Source organism: Corylus avellana, chromosome ca6 (assembly GCF_901000735.1).
Source record: "Corylus avellana chromosome ca6, CavTom2PMs-1.0".
In the NCBI taxonomy this organism is placed as follows: Eukaryota; Viridiplantae; Streptophyta; class Magnoliopsida; order Fagales; family Betulaceae; genus Corylus; species Corylus avellana.
Genome location: NC_081546.1, coordinates 26,800,244 through 26,814,095, shown reverse-complemented (window position 1 = coordinate 26,814,095; position 13,852 = coordinate 26,800,244). Strand labels below are relative to the sequence as shown.

At 36.0% G+C, this 13,852-nt stretch overlaps 2 protein-coding genes across 2 annotated transcripts in view; one reads left to right on the top strand and one right to left on the bottom strand.

The window, feature by feature from the left end:
* LOC132183715 (protein REDUCED CHLOROPLAST COVERAGE 2) overlaps nt 1–6,171 on the top strand; it is a 13,181-nt gene extending 7,010 nt beyond the window's left edge. Inside the window, exons 18-23 of the mRNA XM_059597113.1 lie at nt 966–1,099; nt 2,110–2,293; nt 2,806–2,937; nt 3,026–3,138; nt 3,425–3,503; nt 3,601–6,171. Coding sequence (XP_059453096.1) covers nt 966–1,099; nt 2,110–2,293; nt 2,806–2,937; nt 3,026–3,138; nt 3,425–3,503; nt 3,601–5,694 — 2,736 coding nt within the window. The 3' untranslated portion in view covers nt 5,695–6,171. The remainder of the gene's footprint in view (nt 1–965; nt 1,100–2,109; nt 2,294–2,805; nt 2,938–3,025; nt 3,139–3,424; nt 3,504–3,600) is intronic.
* A 407-nt stretch (nt 6,172–6,578) lies between these two features.
* On the bottom strand, nt 6,579–9,383 carry LOC132184086 (heptahelical transmembrane protein 2-like). The gene is made up of 4 exons (XM_059597573.1): nt 9,025–9,383; nt 8,839–8,919; nt 8,684–8,735; nt 6,579–7,510 (listed from the first exon to the last, which is right to left on the bottom strand). Exons 1-4 carry the CDS (start codon nt 9,255–9,257, stop codon nt 6,830–6,832), a joined length of 1,047 nt encoding a protein of 348 aa, XP_059453556.1. The 5' UTR covers nt 9,258–9,383; the 3' UTR covers nt 6,579–6,829.
* Nucleotides 9,384–13,852: the final 4,469 nt, after the last annotated feature.

Genomic DNA, 13,852 nt, shown 5'->3' with positions numbered 1-13,852 from the left:
ATTTGGGTCTATATAACATGAAATTTCAATTAACAAATATACTCACGACGTATATGTGACAGATGTTGACAGAGTCACCAACCTACCTGACATGTTTGGTTTTATTTTGCTTTTGTCTTTAGAATTATGATATAAATAACAAACATTGATTGAAATATAGTTCCAACTTCTTGATTTGTTAAAAATGATACTGCTAGTCCATACTACCATCAGAAACAATTATTCAAATCTGTGTGAAAAAGATACAAGATGGGTCTTGGTTCTTGACTCTTGGCATTGATTTATTCGGTACCATCACCTTTATGATATAAGTAATGGTCCTAGATACAGGTTTACTATATATTAAACACAGACACATGCTCAAAGTCAAACAAAGGAAAAGAAAGTTACCTATATTCTTCAAATCTTAGATTTTCTGACTTTATGTTATGTATATTATAATAATGTGTCATGGATTTTCCTTATGTTAACTGTTGATAGGATATTGGAAGGAAACTCCTCAGCATTATATTTTAAGAACATACTTACTTCCCTTAAAACCAAAGTAGCCAGTTTCCATTTGCTTTACAGAGTTTTGGCAAAGTTTGCTGGAAAATATGGAGCTCTATAACTATTGGTTTGTAATCTGTTGTTTGTTTTGGGGTACATGATAAAATATAGATCCGAAGCATGCACCAAGCTAACTTACCCAAAAATACAAGCATATTCCGAGTACATTTTAACTCTAAAGCATGAGCTTTACATGCTTGTTTGTACTTAAGATCTGTGAAGTAAAACTTACAGAAAATAATAAATTTGAGAATTAAAGCTAACTGTTCTATTCTAGATTAATTTATCTATCTTAATCTTAAGAATAACCTTCAATACTTGAACATGTTTGATGGATGCTCCCATGTAATTACCGTTTGAAAGGTAATGTCAGCTTCAGACTTATTTAATGTACTGACCTTGTTTTCCTTGTTTAGGCGACCATTTATCAGCAAAAAGCATTGGATATTAATGAGAGAGAGCTTGGACTTGATCACCCTGATACAATGAAAAGTTATGGAGATCTAGCTGTTTTTTACTATCGACTTCAGCACACAGAGTTGGCTTTGAAGTATGCTTCCATAGTTACCAATAATGTTTTTTTTCCTAGCTGACTTAATATTATGGTGGCTATCCTTGTCATGTTTTCATTGCTTTCTAGTATTAGGAACAACTTTCCACACTATGGTATTTGACTATATGCATGATGTACCTAGTTCATTAATATTAGAAACTAAAATAAGCTATTCCATGCTATTTTGTTTGTTACGATCATATCTTTTCTAGTGTACTTTCAAATCCCATTCTCTTAGCTTCAAAAAAAATTTGCGATGTGTTATTGCACTAACTAAAAAGATCTCAAGGATAATGCTCTATTCAATCAAATGATCACTTGGTAATGGGTCAGTGGGCTTACTATATGACGATATGCACTCAAAATATGGATCATTTTCTTAGTTCCAACAATTTCAGTCTCTTATCATCTGCAAGGAAGTTGTAACAAAAAAAAAAAAAGATAGTAAAATTATATTAAAAGTTTAATAAAGCTTGAAGAGTTACAAAAAGGATCTTATCTGTTTTATTTCATGGAAAGATAGCATCAAGATAACCCATTGATACTTTCGTGAAGAACTCTAAATTATATAATCATAGGCTTCCATAACTCCTTTAGTAGTTAAAAGTGAACCTTGCTGTTTGAGGTTACTGACATGTGTCCTTGGAGAGGCTTAAATGTTAACTTGATTTAAAAATCTAAAAATCCAATAATTGTCAACATGCAAAAGGAATGATGAAATTTTAAATGGCAGTATTCTCTTGAGCAAGGAGAATCAAGAGAAATACATGGCAGAGAACTAAATTTGTGATCTATCCTTATGTTAAGCAAATCATGCCACGTAGCAAACATATCGAAAATTAGAGGGCATATTATGGAAGCAAGTAGCACAACATAGATATACAAGTACAGAACACAATTTCTTTATATAAACTAGTTACAATTAAGTTATAATCATATTTTGAGCTGCATCTAGGGGATATCATTATGAAAAAAGTTGAATAATTATTCCCATTTCCTAATTCTAGGTACGTCAATCGTGCTCTGTATCTCTTGCACTTAACATGTGGGCCTTCTCATCCAAATACTGCTGCCACTTACATCAATGTAGCAATGATGGAAGAAGGTTTGGGGAACGTCCATGTTGCTCTTAGGTATCTCCATGAGGCATTGAAATGTAACCAAAGACTACTTGGGGCTGATCATATACAGGTTAACTCTCTCTCTCTCTCTGATTTCTTCAATGAATTATAGACTCTCTTTGGAACTCTAAGCAAATTTGGGAAAATGAATTTGATAGTATAGCTAGAATGGGTAAAGTTTGTGGGTCAAGGTTCACTATATTGACCATAGTATGTTTGTTATTATGAAACTTATCACCGACCTAACTAACCATCATTACATTCAAATTTGAAATTTCCTTTTGAGGCATTCAATTAGCCAAATCAAAGCAAAACGCTCAATGCCCGAGGTTCTGTAAGATCCTAAATTACCCAACCTACCAACCCATGATTTGAAAATAATGATGATTTGGGAACTAATATATGTTAAGTACTTTATAAGAGTATTTATATTTAAATGGATTTGGTGATAGTCATTAGCTCCTTACGTTGATATGCCCAACATCTTAAATTTAGGACTGACAATATCTGTGTATACTTGTTTGGAACAGTCATTGATGACTTGTGCTCTTGCATGTTTAACAATAATTCTCGCTTGTTCAGACTGCTGCCAGTTATCATGCAATAGCAATTGCTCTCTCTTTGATGGAGGCATACTCCTTAAGTGTTCAGCATGAACAGACTACCCTACAGATACTGCAGGCCAAACTAGGGTCCGAGGATCTACGAACACAGGTAGTATTTTATTTAACATTTGATGCTTGACTGTCAATTTATGTATTGATCATTGTTCCTCATACCTGTATGCAATAAATTTCTGTAGGATGCTGCTGCATGGCTTGAGTACTTTGAGTCCAAGGCTCTGGAGCAACAAGAAGCTGCACGCCATGGTACCCCAAAACCAGATGCCTCAATCTCCAGCAAAGGTCATTTGAGGTAACAATTGTGTTTGACATTACTGTATTCTTTTGGCCATACTGTTCGTTTCTTTCTGCTGCTGATGGCTGTGTTGTTGCCATCATCATTGTTGATGTAATTAGAAACCCATTAAAGACTTTTATGTTTGAGTTGAAATTCAACTCCTACACAAACCTTTTCAAAATTAATCAAATTAAATTTGGCAAACAAACTATGTGATGACTTTTATCTGAAAGATTCTTTATTTTCAACTTTTTTTATTGAATTTAACAATTACATTCAATATCTTCTTTTTTTGGATTAGCGTATCGGACCTTTTGGATTACATAACGCCAGATGCAGACATGAAAGCGAGAGAGGCCCAAAAGAAAGCTCGTGCCAAGGTCAAAAAGCTACCAGCTTAACCCTTGTTTTCTTTTATCTTCTCATCTTACTTTTTTTCTCATTGCCAAAATAATCTGATTTCTCTTCATCATACAGATCAAAGGCAAACCAGGCCAAAACTGGGATACAATCTCAGATGAATATCAGAAGGATGAAATTTTGTCGTCAAGTTTTCCCATTGCAGAAAATTCAAGTGATAAAGAAAACACAGCCGAAGCTCAGTTTGCAGAACCTAGAGATGACAAACCTGATTCAATCCTTTCTGATCAATCCGTACTGATAAAAAATGATGATGTGGCACAAGATGACACCTCTGATGAAGGATGGCAAGAAGCCGTTCCTAAAGGTCGCTCACCTACAGCTCGCAAGTCTTCTAGTTCAAGGAGGCCAAGCCTAGCAAAACTAAATACCAACTTCATGAATGTACCCCAGTCATCAAGATACCGTGGAAAGTCCACTAATTTCGCATCCCCAAGAACAACCCAAAATGAGCCTGTTGCTTCAACTGGACCTGCTCCACCTGTTACAAAGAATTTTGCTAAGAGTGCAAGCTTCAGTCCGAAGTTGAATAACTCTAGCACCTCAACTAGTGGGGCAGAGAAATTAGCCAACCCAAAGTCAGCCCCTGCTAGCCCAGCTTCCACTGATCAAGTTGCTAAGTCTGCTCCTGCTGCAAGTCCGATCAGTGTTAAGGCAGCTGGAAAACTTTTCTCCTACAAAGAAGTTGCTTTGGCTCCACCTGGAACAATTGTGAAGGCAGTGGCAGAACAGTTGCCAAAAGGAAATCTTCCCAAAGAACAAAATCCTCAGGTTAGCCAGGAGGCAGCTGTGACAGATCCCTCTCCTGGTGAGGTGACAATAGTAAAGGACGCAAAGGAAGAAAAAGTTGATAAACCCAAAGGAGAGAAACATCTACAGGTTTCTAAGGAGGAAACAAAAGGCAAGGTCAACGAAGAAGAAAAACAAGGAAAAAAGGTTGACTTTGTGGGATCAAAACCCCTTGAGGTTGTGAAGAGTGCTGCTAAAGATATCAAGGTGGGAGGTAAAAAAGTAGAATTAAAGAGTGATGCTGTTAAAGACACTGAAGCAGAAACTGGAAGTGTTGCAGTTCTCGAAGTTGAGAATCCTGATATCTCTCAGGGTTTGAAGGCCAGTACTTCTAAAAGTGAAGTGTTGGGAGTGGGGCCAGATGGTTGCTCAGAAACTTCTCCTGATAAAGATGCCCCCATTTCTGAAGAAAAGGTGGCAGATGGAGATGAAAATAATGTTGACTCAGGTGTTAAGCCAAAGCCAACTGAAGGTGAAAAACAAGATGAAGCAGAACCAGGAAAGGAGACAACCAAGAAACTTTCTGCTGCTGCACCTCCATTTAATCCATCCACAATTCCAGTCTTCGGCTCAGTCCCAGTTCCAGGATTTAAAGATCATGGAGGAATTCTGCCCCCACCAGTTAATATTCCTCCTATGCTTACAGTCAATCCTGTCCGTAGATCACCTCATCAGTCAGCAACAGCGAGGGTTCCATATGGTCCCCGGCTATCTGGTGGCTATAACAGATCAGGAAATCGGGTTCCACGCAATAAAGCTGGCTTCCACAATGGCGAACACAATGGAGATGGGAATCAGTTCAGCCCTCCTTTAATAATGAACCCCCATGCAGCTGAGTTTGTACCTGGCCAACCTTGGGTTCCCAATGGCTATCCACTATCTCCAAATGGTTATTTGACTTCTCCAAATGGTTTCCCCATGTCTCCAAATGGTGTTCCGGTGTCACCAAATGGATATCCAGCATCAGTAAATGGTATTCCAGTGACTCAAAATGGGTTTCCAGTATCTCCAATCAGTTCGGTAGAATCACCAACAGTTGTAAATGGTGACAATGGTGTTGAAAACAAAGATGAGGCTGCAGTGGAAGTGGAGGCGGAAGCGAGTACCGAGAAGTCATTTACAGAAGTTGATGAAAAACCACCAATTGAGCAGAAATCGCAAGAAGATCAAGCTGTAGACAATGAAAACAATCATCCTGAAGTTGAAGAAAAGACTACAGATATAGTCCCAATTGCTGCTGCTGCTGTTGACACTGTTGTGGCAAGTGAAACTTGCAATATTGCTGTGGTTGAGGAAAAACCAACCAAATGTTGGGGAGATTACAGTGACAGTGAATCCGAGATCGTTGAAGTTACAAGTTGAAGGAGGATCATGAATTTCTTTTTAGATGCAACGGCTATGTTCACACCCAGGGTTGTATTTCATGAGACAACGGAAGTGATAAGATACAGTTAATAATGACAGAGACGTTTGTTTTCTGTCGATTTTCTGCAGCATAATGAACTGCAAGCGCAGGCATTGTGAATACACTCAGTACAGTTTGGATTTGTAGTAGCGAGGAGGAGAATCATTAATGTAAAGTGAGCTAATAAGCTGCAGATGTGCGAAGGAAACACGACGACGGTGGAAGGATCACTTGAGAAGTTCGTCGGTGACCGAGTCTCCTTTATATTTTTGTTCATTTTATATTTTATTCTTTTTTTTTCCTACTATAAATTTTGTTATTGCCATAATAAAACAGATAGAACAGTGGACGGTTTATGCTTTCAAGCTCATACTATTAGAACTGATGGCTGCATGGAAAATCTGCAATAATAAACTTCAATGCTCTTGCCTGTATCCAGATGTGTCATAGTTTTGATCTTTTGCTTGTCAATTTACATTGTGCAAAATATTCAGGTTCAGGAGCAAATGACCAGCCACAGTGACAGAGATCTTTGTTAAATGTATTTTGATATTACATAAAGCTAAAAATAGTTTTGAGTATTTTGTATTTGAGGTTGTTTGTCAATTTACATTGTCCAAAGTATAGGTACTGTTTGTTAATGCTTTTTAAAGGGTGAATTTTATTTTTATTTGGAAAAAGTGTTTTAATGGAACATAAATGTGAAAGTTGTTTTGAATGTTTTGTGTTTTAAATTATTTGTTAATGTTTTTGTTTTGAAAAGAGAGAAAACAAAAGTAAGAAAAAAATATATATTATCAAACAAAGAGTACGGTAAAATAGGCTCAATTCTTTGAAAGGATAAGCATCTATAAATATCAATGTAATTTCTCTATGATTCATATAATTTAGGAAACAAACAACTCTTTGCACTTGCACTCTTGGATCCTATTGCCATACAGTAAATGGTATGACAGAACAAACAAAATCTGTGGTGCTAAAGAGTGCTCTTACGATGCCTTGAGCTCAGTACAAATATCAATACATTTCTGAGATGACACAATTACATCAGCATCAGCAAATGCTAGTGTCAATGTCAATGTCAATGTCTAGCTAAGACACACAGGTTGGTGATCGCCGGCGAAAATCCAAAATAACCAGAGTGGCGGCGCAGTGTGCAAGCGCCCCAAGAACAACGAACACGTGGAAGATCTGGTGGCTGTGCCCTGCAATATCAAATGCACCGGGCTTCCATCGCTCTGGTATCCTGCTCACATAGATCCCAGCTCCTGTAGCATACGAGATTGCCATAGCAATTTCATATCCCATGGAAACAAAGATATGCGGATGGCCCCAGTGGAGAGCAACAGCATGAGCTGCCGGTATGACTCCGGAGAAGCCCATGGCGAGGAATAGGGAGGCTCTGAAGGAGCGGAAACGAGGAGCGGAGAGAGCAGGCGAGAGAAGGGTAACAATGGCGACGATACCCAGCACAGATATGGAGGTCAGATAGAAGAAACGCGTGAAGGGGTGGCACAAGAAGGCATAGTAGATTGGTGCAAAGAAGGAACAAACTATCATAACAGAAATGCCTGCATAATCTAGGCGCCAGAAGAAAAGGTTGAGGCGTTTTGAGTGGCAAGCAAGGAGGTGGGAAAGGGAGCTACAAACCAAGCAGCTCATGGCTCCGGCTAAGAAAACAAACCAAGGCCATCTGGGAATAGACTCAAAAGAACTGTCTTCTTCTCGTGAAGCCAAAACTGATGACTCTGAAATCTGCCTCAATTGCGAGTCCTGCAAACAAGCACCATTAATACAACTAAGCATGGATGATGGATCAAACATCCTTCTGCTCTAATTCTACGCTCATTGCAGTAATCAAAGTGTAAAATATCTCCTCCTCCATTGACTCCAATTCTCTACCTTTGTACGACATCAGTAAAAAACATATGTACCAGGGTTTTAATACATTAGATTTGGTTCAAGGACTCGCTCGACAAACATGTCATGTCTTTTGGTTTGAAAGTATAAATTAAATAACTAAATCAATCACTTCAACTCGGTCAATATATGCACCCAATATATGCACCTTGAGAACTTAGGCTATGTTTGTCAAAGGACTTGAAAAATGAAGTAAACTGAAATTATAACAGATTTAATTAATGTGAAAAAAAAAAATTATAGCGATTTTTTTATTTGAATAGTAATAAAAAGTTATTGATGTGATGTAAAATATAAGAATGTTGAAATTGATTTTAAGAGGAATAATAAAGTCTTTTCTTTTTAGTCCTTTTGCAAAGGCACCCTTAATTTAGGTTAATAATCACTTGTATCAAAAGTTTAAAACATTTAATTTAAATGAGAAGTGAATGACATAGAAATAATGTTCGAACTCAAATTATTTACTTTATACCATGATAATTGACTACTATCTCAAAAGTTTAGGTAGATAAAAATAAATGAATTTAATCGTTTAATTAATATTCTAACCATATAGTTCAAAAACCATTAATGTTAAGTTAATGACATCTTTTTTCACCAAATTACGTTTGTCTAAAGTTGGCTATATTACTTATCTTACTACAAATTTATAATTTTCCACAAAACCTGCAATAATTTCATACATGAAAACAAAACAAACCCCACCTTTCTTCTCAAAAGGACCTTTAAAGATTCGAGGGGTCACCTGCATTACCTTTCAATGACTATGGCCCACGCTTCATGTGCTGACAAGTAGTCACGTGGGCAACAAAAATACAAAATCGGCTTCAGATAGCCTGAGATCTTTTTCAATCACGACCGTTAAAGTAAGCACAAAAGGGATCAAGTATTCAACTGAGCTCATTTCTCTCTCTCTCTCTCTCTGTCGCGCGAGATCGTAGGACCCACTCGCGCGTCCAGTGGTGTCAAATCCGAAATTAAAAATTTTCAAAAAAAAAAAAAAGAAAATCTAAAAGTGGAACTCACCGGGAATGCAATCTCCGAGACGTTCATCAACGGTCCTACTCGCACCGGAGCCCTGGTCCCAAGCACAACGTTATCAACACCAATACCAAAAAGAACCAAGACAAAGTTTGGAATGACAAGAATGCCCTCCCCCTCTCTCTCTCTCTCTCTCTCACCTGAACAGACCTCCAAGCTCGGCCTTCTCCGTCCAGCTCATCACCGTCAATCCCGCAAATATCAGAAACCCCCCTAAGTGCCTGCACAAGCACAACACAATTTTCCAAATATCAATCACACACGCGCGCAAATGTAAGTATGCATGAATGTATGAGAATGGGAATCGCAATCGGAATCGGTCTCACGTCCAGATGTTGAGGGTTTCGTTGTGCCAAGCGAAGACGCTGAGCAGCGCGTGCTTCAGCGGCCACTCGCTCCGGTAATGGTCCAGTATGTACTCGTTGTCCTTCAGGTACTCCGGCAACTCTTGGTACTTCACCAATCGCCGATTGAATCTCCGATTCGTCTCCGACGTCTTCTTCGCCTCCGAGTCGACTCGGCCGGGGCTCTTGGCACCTCTCCGACGGTGGCTGCTCATCTTCTCCGGCGCAATTGTTCGGAGATCCTCGCCGGAAAATACTTTCCGATTCGACTCTCCGGGGAGATATACGCCCGATCTAAACTCTCCGGCAGATCAGGCTCATTGATCAGTTCCCTCGAACATCTGGGAGATCTTTCTATATATATAGGCACACAAGTAATTACAATCAGCTAAAAGGAAAGCCGTGAAGTTTTCTTCTTACGTACATTCTTTGTGAGCTCGGGTACGTGGCGCTGAATGATTGAATAAATTAGGTAAAAGTCAAAATTTAGTTAAGTTGCTTGGTTTCATTATTGTTTTGGCTAATATGATTTAGACACGTGGTATAGGAGTTGAGCCTAGCGTAGGCTGGACATCGTTTCGTACGGAATGAGTGTTAAGCTTACAAACAAATTTTACAAAAAAACTTTATGTGGCACAACATGATTAGGTTTGAACTTATCTTATATTTAATTATGTTGTGTTACATCAGTTTGTAAAAGTTTTTTTGTATAATTTGTCTGTAAACTTAACATTCCTCTTTGTACGGATAGAAATTATTTGGTTGTTGGGAAATTCAATTTGGCGGAAGGTGAGAAATGTAAATTCAGTGATTTGGAAGATTTGGAAGAAATTCATTTAATTAAGCCCTAATTGTCCATTACTAGATGCCTTCTTTTTTTTTTTACTCACAAAAAAAAAAAAAAAAAAGATGCATTTTTACATGGTCTAAAGTCATTGCTAAAGTGTGAACTTAGTTCATGAAATGTTGTGCAAAAATCTAATACGAGTCATGTTCTTTTTCTTTTTGGAAATAAAAGTAATATTTATACCTTATATGAGTGCACAATCCTAGCTCGTGTTACCATGTTAAATTACTACTTACCTATAAAATCTTAAATGCTTTTAAACTTTTAAAATAAATGTTTTTTATTATTATTATTTTAAGAAGAATGTGTAGTTCATTCAAATTCAAGAAGATAGAGCATTTTGCTCTAAAAATACAAGGTGACAACGTACTCAAATGTACAATCAAGAATCTCTTCTATCTAAATATTATTTATTACCTATTTTTTAAGAATATCGAGTTGGGTTCATCTCCTATCTGTATCAAATAAAACATGTTAAGCCAAATCTTATTTATGTAAAACTTGCTTTATTTAGATCAGGAAAGTTGTACAGTTTTATGAAACCAAGTGCTATGGCTCGAATCTGTAGTCAATCCTATTTTCGATAGGAGCAATTGACAGTTAAATCCAATTTTTCCCATTATTTTTGTATCCGTAATGGTGCGAAAAGAAAGAAGGCCAGACTTCAAGTTATTCAAGAATAGTGGTTTTGAGTTTCTCGACCCTTCGACTTAGTATTAGTCAGTTCTACTTCACGATGAGGGAGATAGCTAACCAACTTCTAGAAGAGACATAATTAACTACATTGATCTCGGTAACTACATCACCAATATAATTTAAAGAACGTAAAGGGGTATGAGTCATATATTCTGTGGAACACCGCTCTAATTATCAAGGTTGTATATCTTTTTTTAGCCTACTCAAGTCCGAACCATTGGGATTCTTCTATCTAAATATTATTTATTACTTGTTTAACTACTGTCTTGATTAATCCATGCGCAATATAATTAGCTTATCTTTTGGTATCACAAACTAATCATCATTGCAGCATATTTAAAACACATATTGTACAAGTGGTTATTTGAGAGGAAAGAAAATCTCAAGTAACCTTGTAACTGACCATAGCCATAAGCCATTTTTGGGGGTTCACCTAAAACGGTACAATTTGACACGTTTAGGTTTAGTTGGTGACCAGTTGGGTGCATTAAAGTTCCCACACCTTGAAGTTGACTCGACATTCAACATGCAAGAAAAGAAAATGGCCAATTGCTCGTATGATTCCACAATTGTATGTTATCATTAACGTGGGTTAGGGTAGTTGAGCCGTTTGGTTCTTGTCGAGGGCCATGCAATATGCTAGAAAAAGTCAAATGGTAAGTATGTCGACATGTTGGTCAAAAAAATTTAAATGACGTGGCATTATTTACACCGTTAAATTTAATAATATTAAATTTGATTATAGGATAAATCATCTCCATTTAAGGTGAAATGAAAAGAATCATGATCCAATAATATATTAAGGTGTCCTTAAGAGGTGGCTCAATCGGCTGGAACCACGCCTAATGAAACGAAGGTCACTAATTCGAATCCACCTCCCTCCTCTTGTGCAGACATGTCAAAAATAATAATAATAATAATAATAATAATATACTAAAAAGCATACCAAAAAAATATATATTATTATTATTAGAAGGAAAGCATAAAAGCACTAGCACCCGATTCTCTTGGAGTTCCTTAAACCAAGGGAACATTAAACACTTTTGCTTTTCTTAACATTATTTTAATATAAGAAAATAATTTTCTCTTGTCTCTTTTTCTTAACATTTATTTGAAAAAATATTTAAATGCCGTGAAAATGGAAAATAGAAACTATTGTTGAGTTTTTTTAATAGAAAAGTAAAAGCAGCTTTATTCTCTAATTTTTTTTTTTTAAAAAAAAAAACATAAAATAAAATTATATTAAAGAAAGTTACTGCTAACGCTATAAGAATGACAAGGATCGCATTCCGCATTAGAAAGAATCAAAAAACCGAAAGTACCTATTAATTGGTTTTACATTCTAAAAGGTTTTTTTATAACTTCTTATAAGATGGTTCCCAAGTTTGCTCTACTATTAGTTTTCTTAAAGTATTAATTAAATAATTAATTTTTTTTTTATATAATTTTTAAAATAAGTGATTATTTAGCATAACATCATAATGAAATTCAAGGGTGAGAGTTAAAGAACGTGTAAAAGAGGTGCCCTTGTTTCTAAACTCCATTTCCAAGTCACAAATCTTAATGATTCTACTCAACTTTAATTAACTGGTTTTTGTGAAGACAAAAGCTTAACAAATTGAATTAATTTGTCCAATGAATTGGGCTATCTTTTCCTCTATGGTTAGCTACAAAATTTGGTTTTCTACAAAATTTGGTTTTCCATTTTATTATTATTTTTTATTTAAGGTATATTTGTAATATAAAGTAAATTTGCCATAGCTAACACGTGACATGTCAAATTTGGTTCGTGGCATTGGTTTATTAGTTTGACGAAGAATACCGTCAATTAATTAGATGACAAATTGATGGAAGCGTCTATTTAAAATATGGGTAAAATTTAATAACCTAATTGTTGGAATAAAAAAAATAAAGGACTAAACTGAAATTGTACAAAATATAAGGACTAAATTTGATCTTTTCCTATGTTTAGTTGTGAGTTTTTTTATAAATTTGGTAATTAATTAAGGAGTGAATTATTTCGGCTGTACAACTTATAGCGGTTCCACATTTCTTTTCATTTATTTTGTTGAATAATAATAAATTGCTGTGAGATTGACAAATCTTAATTAAGGCCAACCATATATACTCTATACCCTATTTCTTTTAGGACACAAAGTATTGCCTACAAATTTTATTTTCAATTGTTTCCAACGGGTGCTCAAGCAGCAGTGGACACACACCTTATGAAGCGGAGGTCACTAGTTCGAATTCCCCCTCCCTCTTCCCTTATGTCGACATGTCAAAAAAAAAAAAAAAAAAAAATCATTTTCAACACATAGTGGTTGACATTAACCCTGCCAGGTGCTACTAGTTTAGGAAATCCATGATTTACATTTACATTCAATTCAATCATTTTCTTCAACCAAATAAAGAATAGAAAACAAGAGTAAAATAAAGCAAAAGACAACAACATTGAAATATGGAAAAGAAAACACAGAAAATAATAAAATTATAAAAAAGTCATCTTCACCCTCTTGATCATTTTCATTTCTCTCGAGTTGGCTTGCGTTGAGTGAAAATATCAATATTGGAGATTATTAGTCAAGATTGCATCATGTGAAAAAATAACTAAAATTCTCTAACAATCTTACAATCTTGACCGTTTATTTTTTCATATGTGATTTCCAGTAAAATTTCACTCATCTCTTTCTGTCCACAGACACACGCACGCACCATATATATGTTCTATTAAAAATTGGGGATGGGAAAATGGGAGGATTACAATATAAAAAATAAAAACAAAGGGAGGGCAACCCAAATAACAGCCTCAAAGCTACTAGATCGAAATAAGTGTTGTAAAACCTAAAACTATTGGGAATTGGTCAAATAAATAACTCGGTGCATTAAAAGAACTAGGGTCGCCACATAAGGCGGTAATCCTAAGCAAAGTTTCGTAAAGGGAACTACTTATGAAGCAACAGCTAGAGAAGATGGAGAGACGCTCCACAGCAACAGAACAAGAACCGAAAGAGGCTGGATCTCACAAGGAGATGGTGAAAATATCTTCAAGAGCTTCTTAATTTCTCTTAAAATAAGATAGAGAAGTGAATGTATACATAATGCTACTATTCACATCTATTTTACACCAACTAACGTGACATATTTTAAGTAATATGAAAAATTACTTAAAACACGTCACATCAGTCAAAATGAATATGGTTTAATTAGCCTACAAATGAGAAGGCTAGATATATGATTTAGAATTCAATAGGATTGAAACAGCAC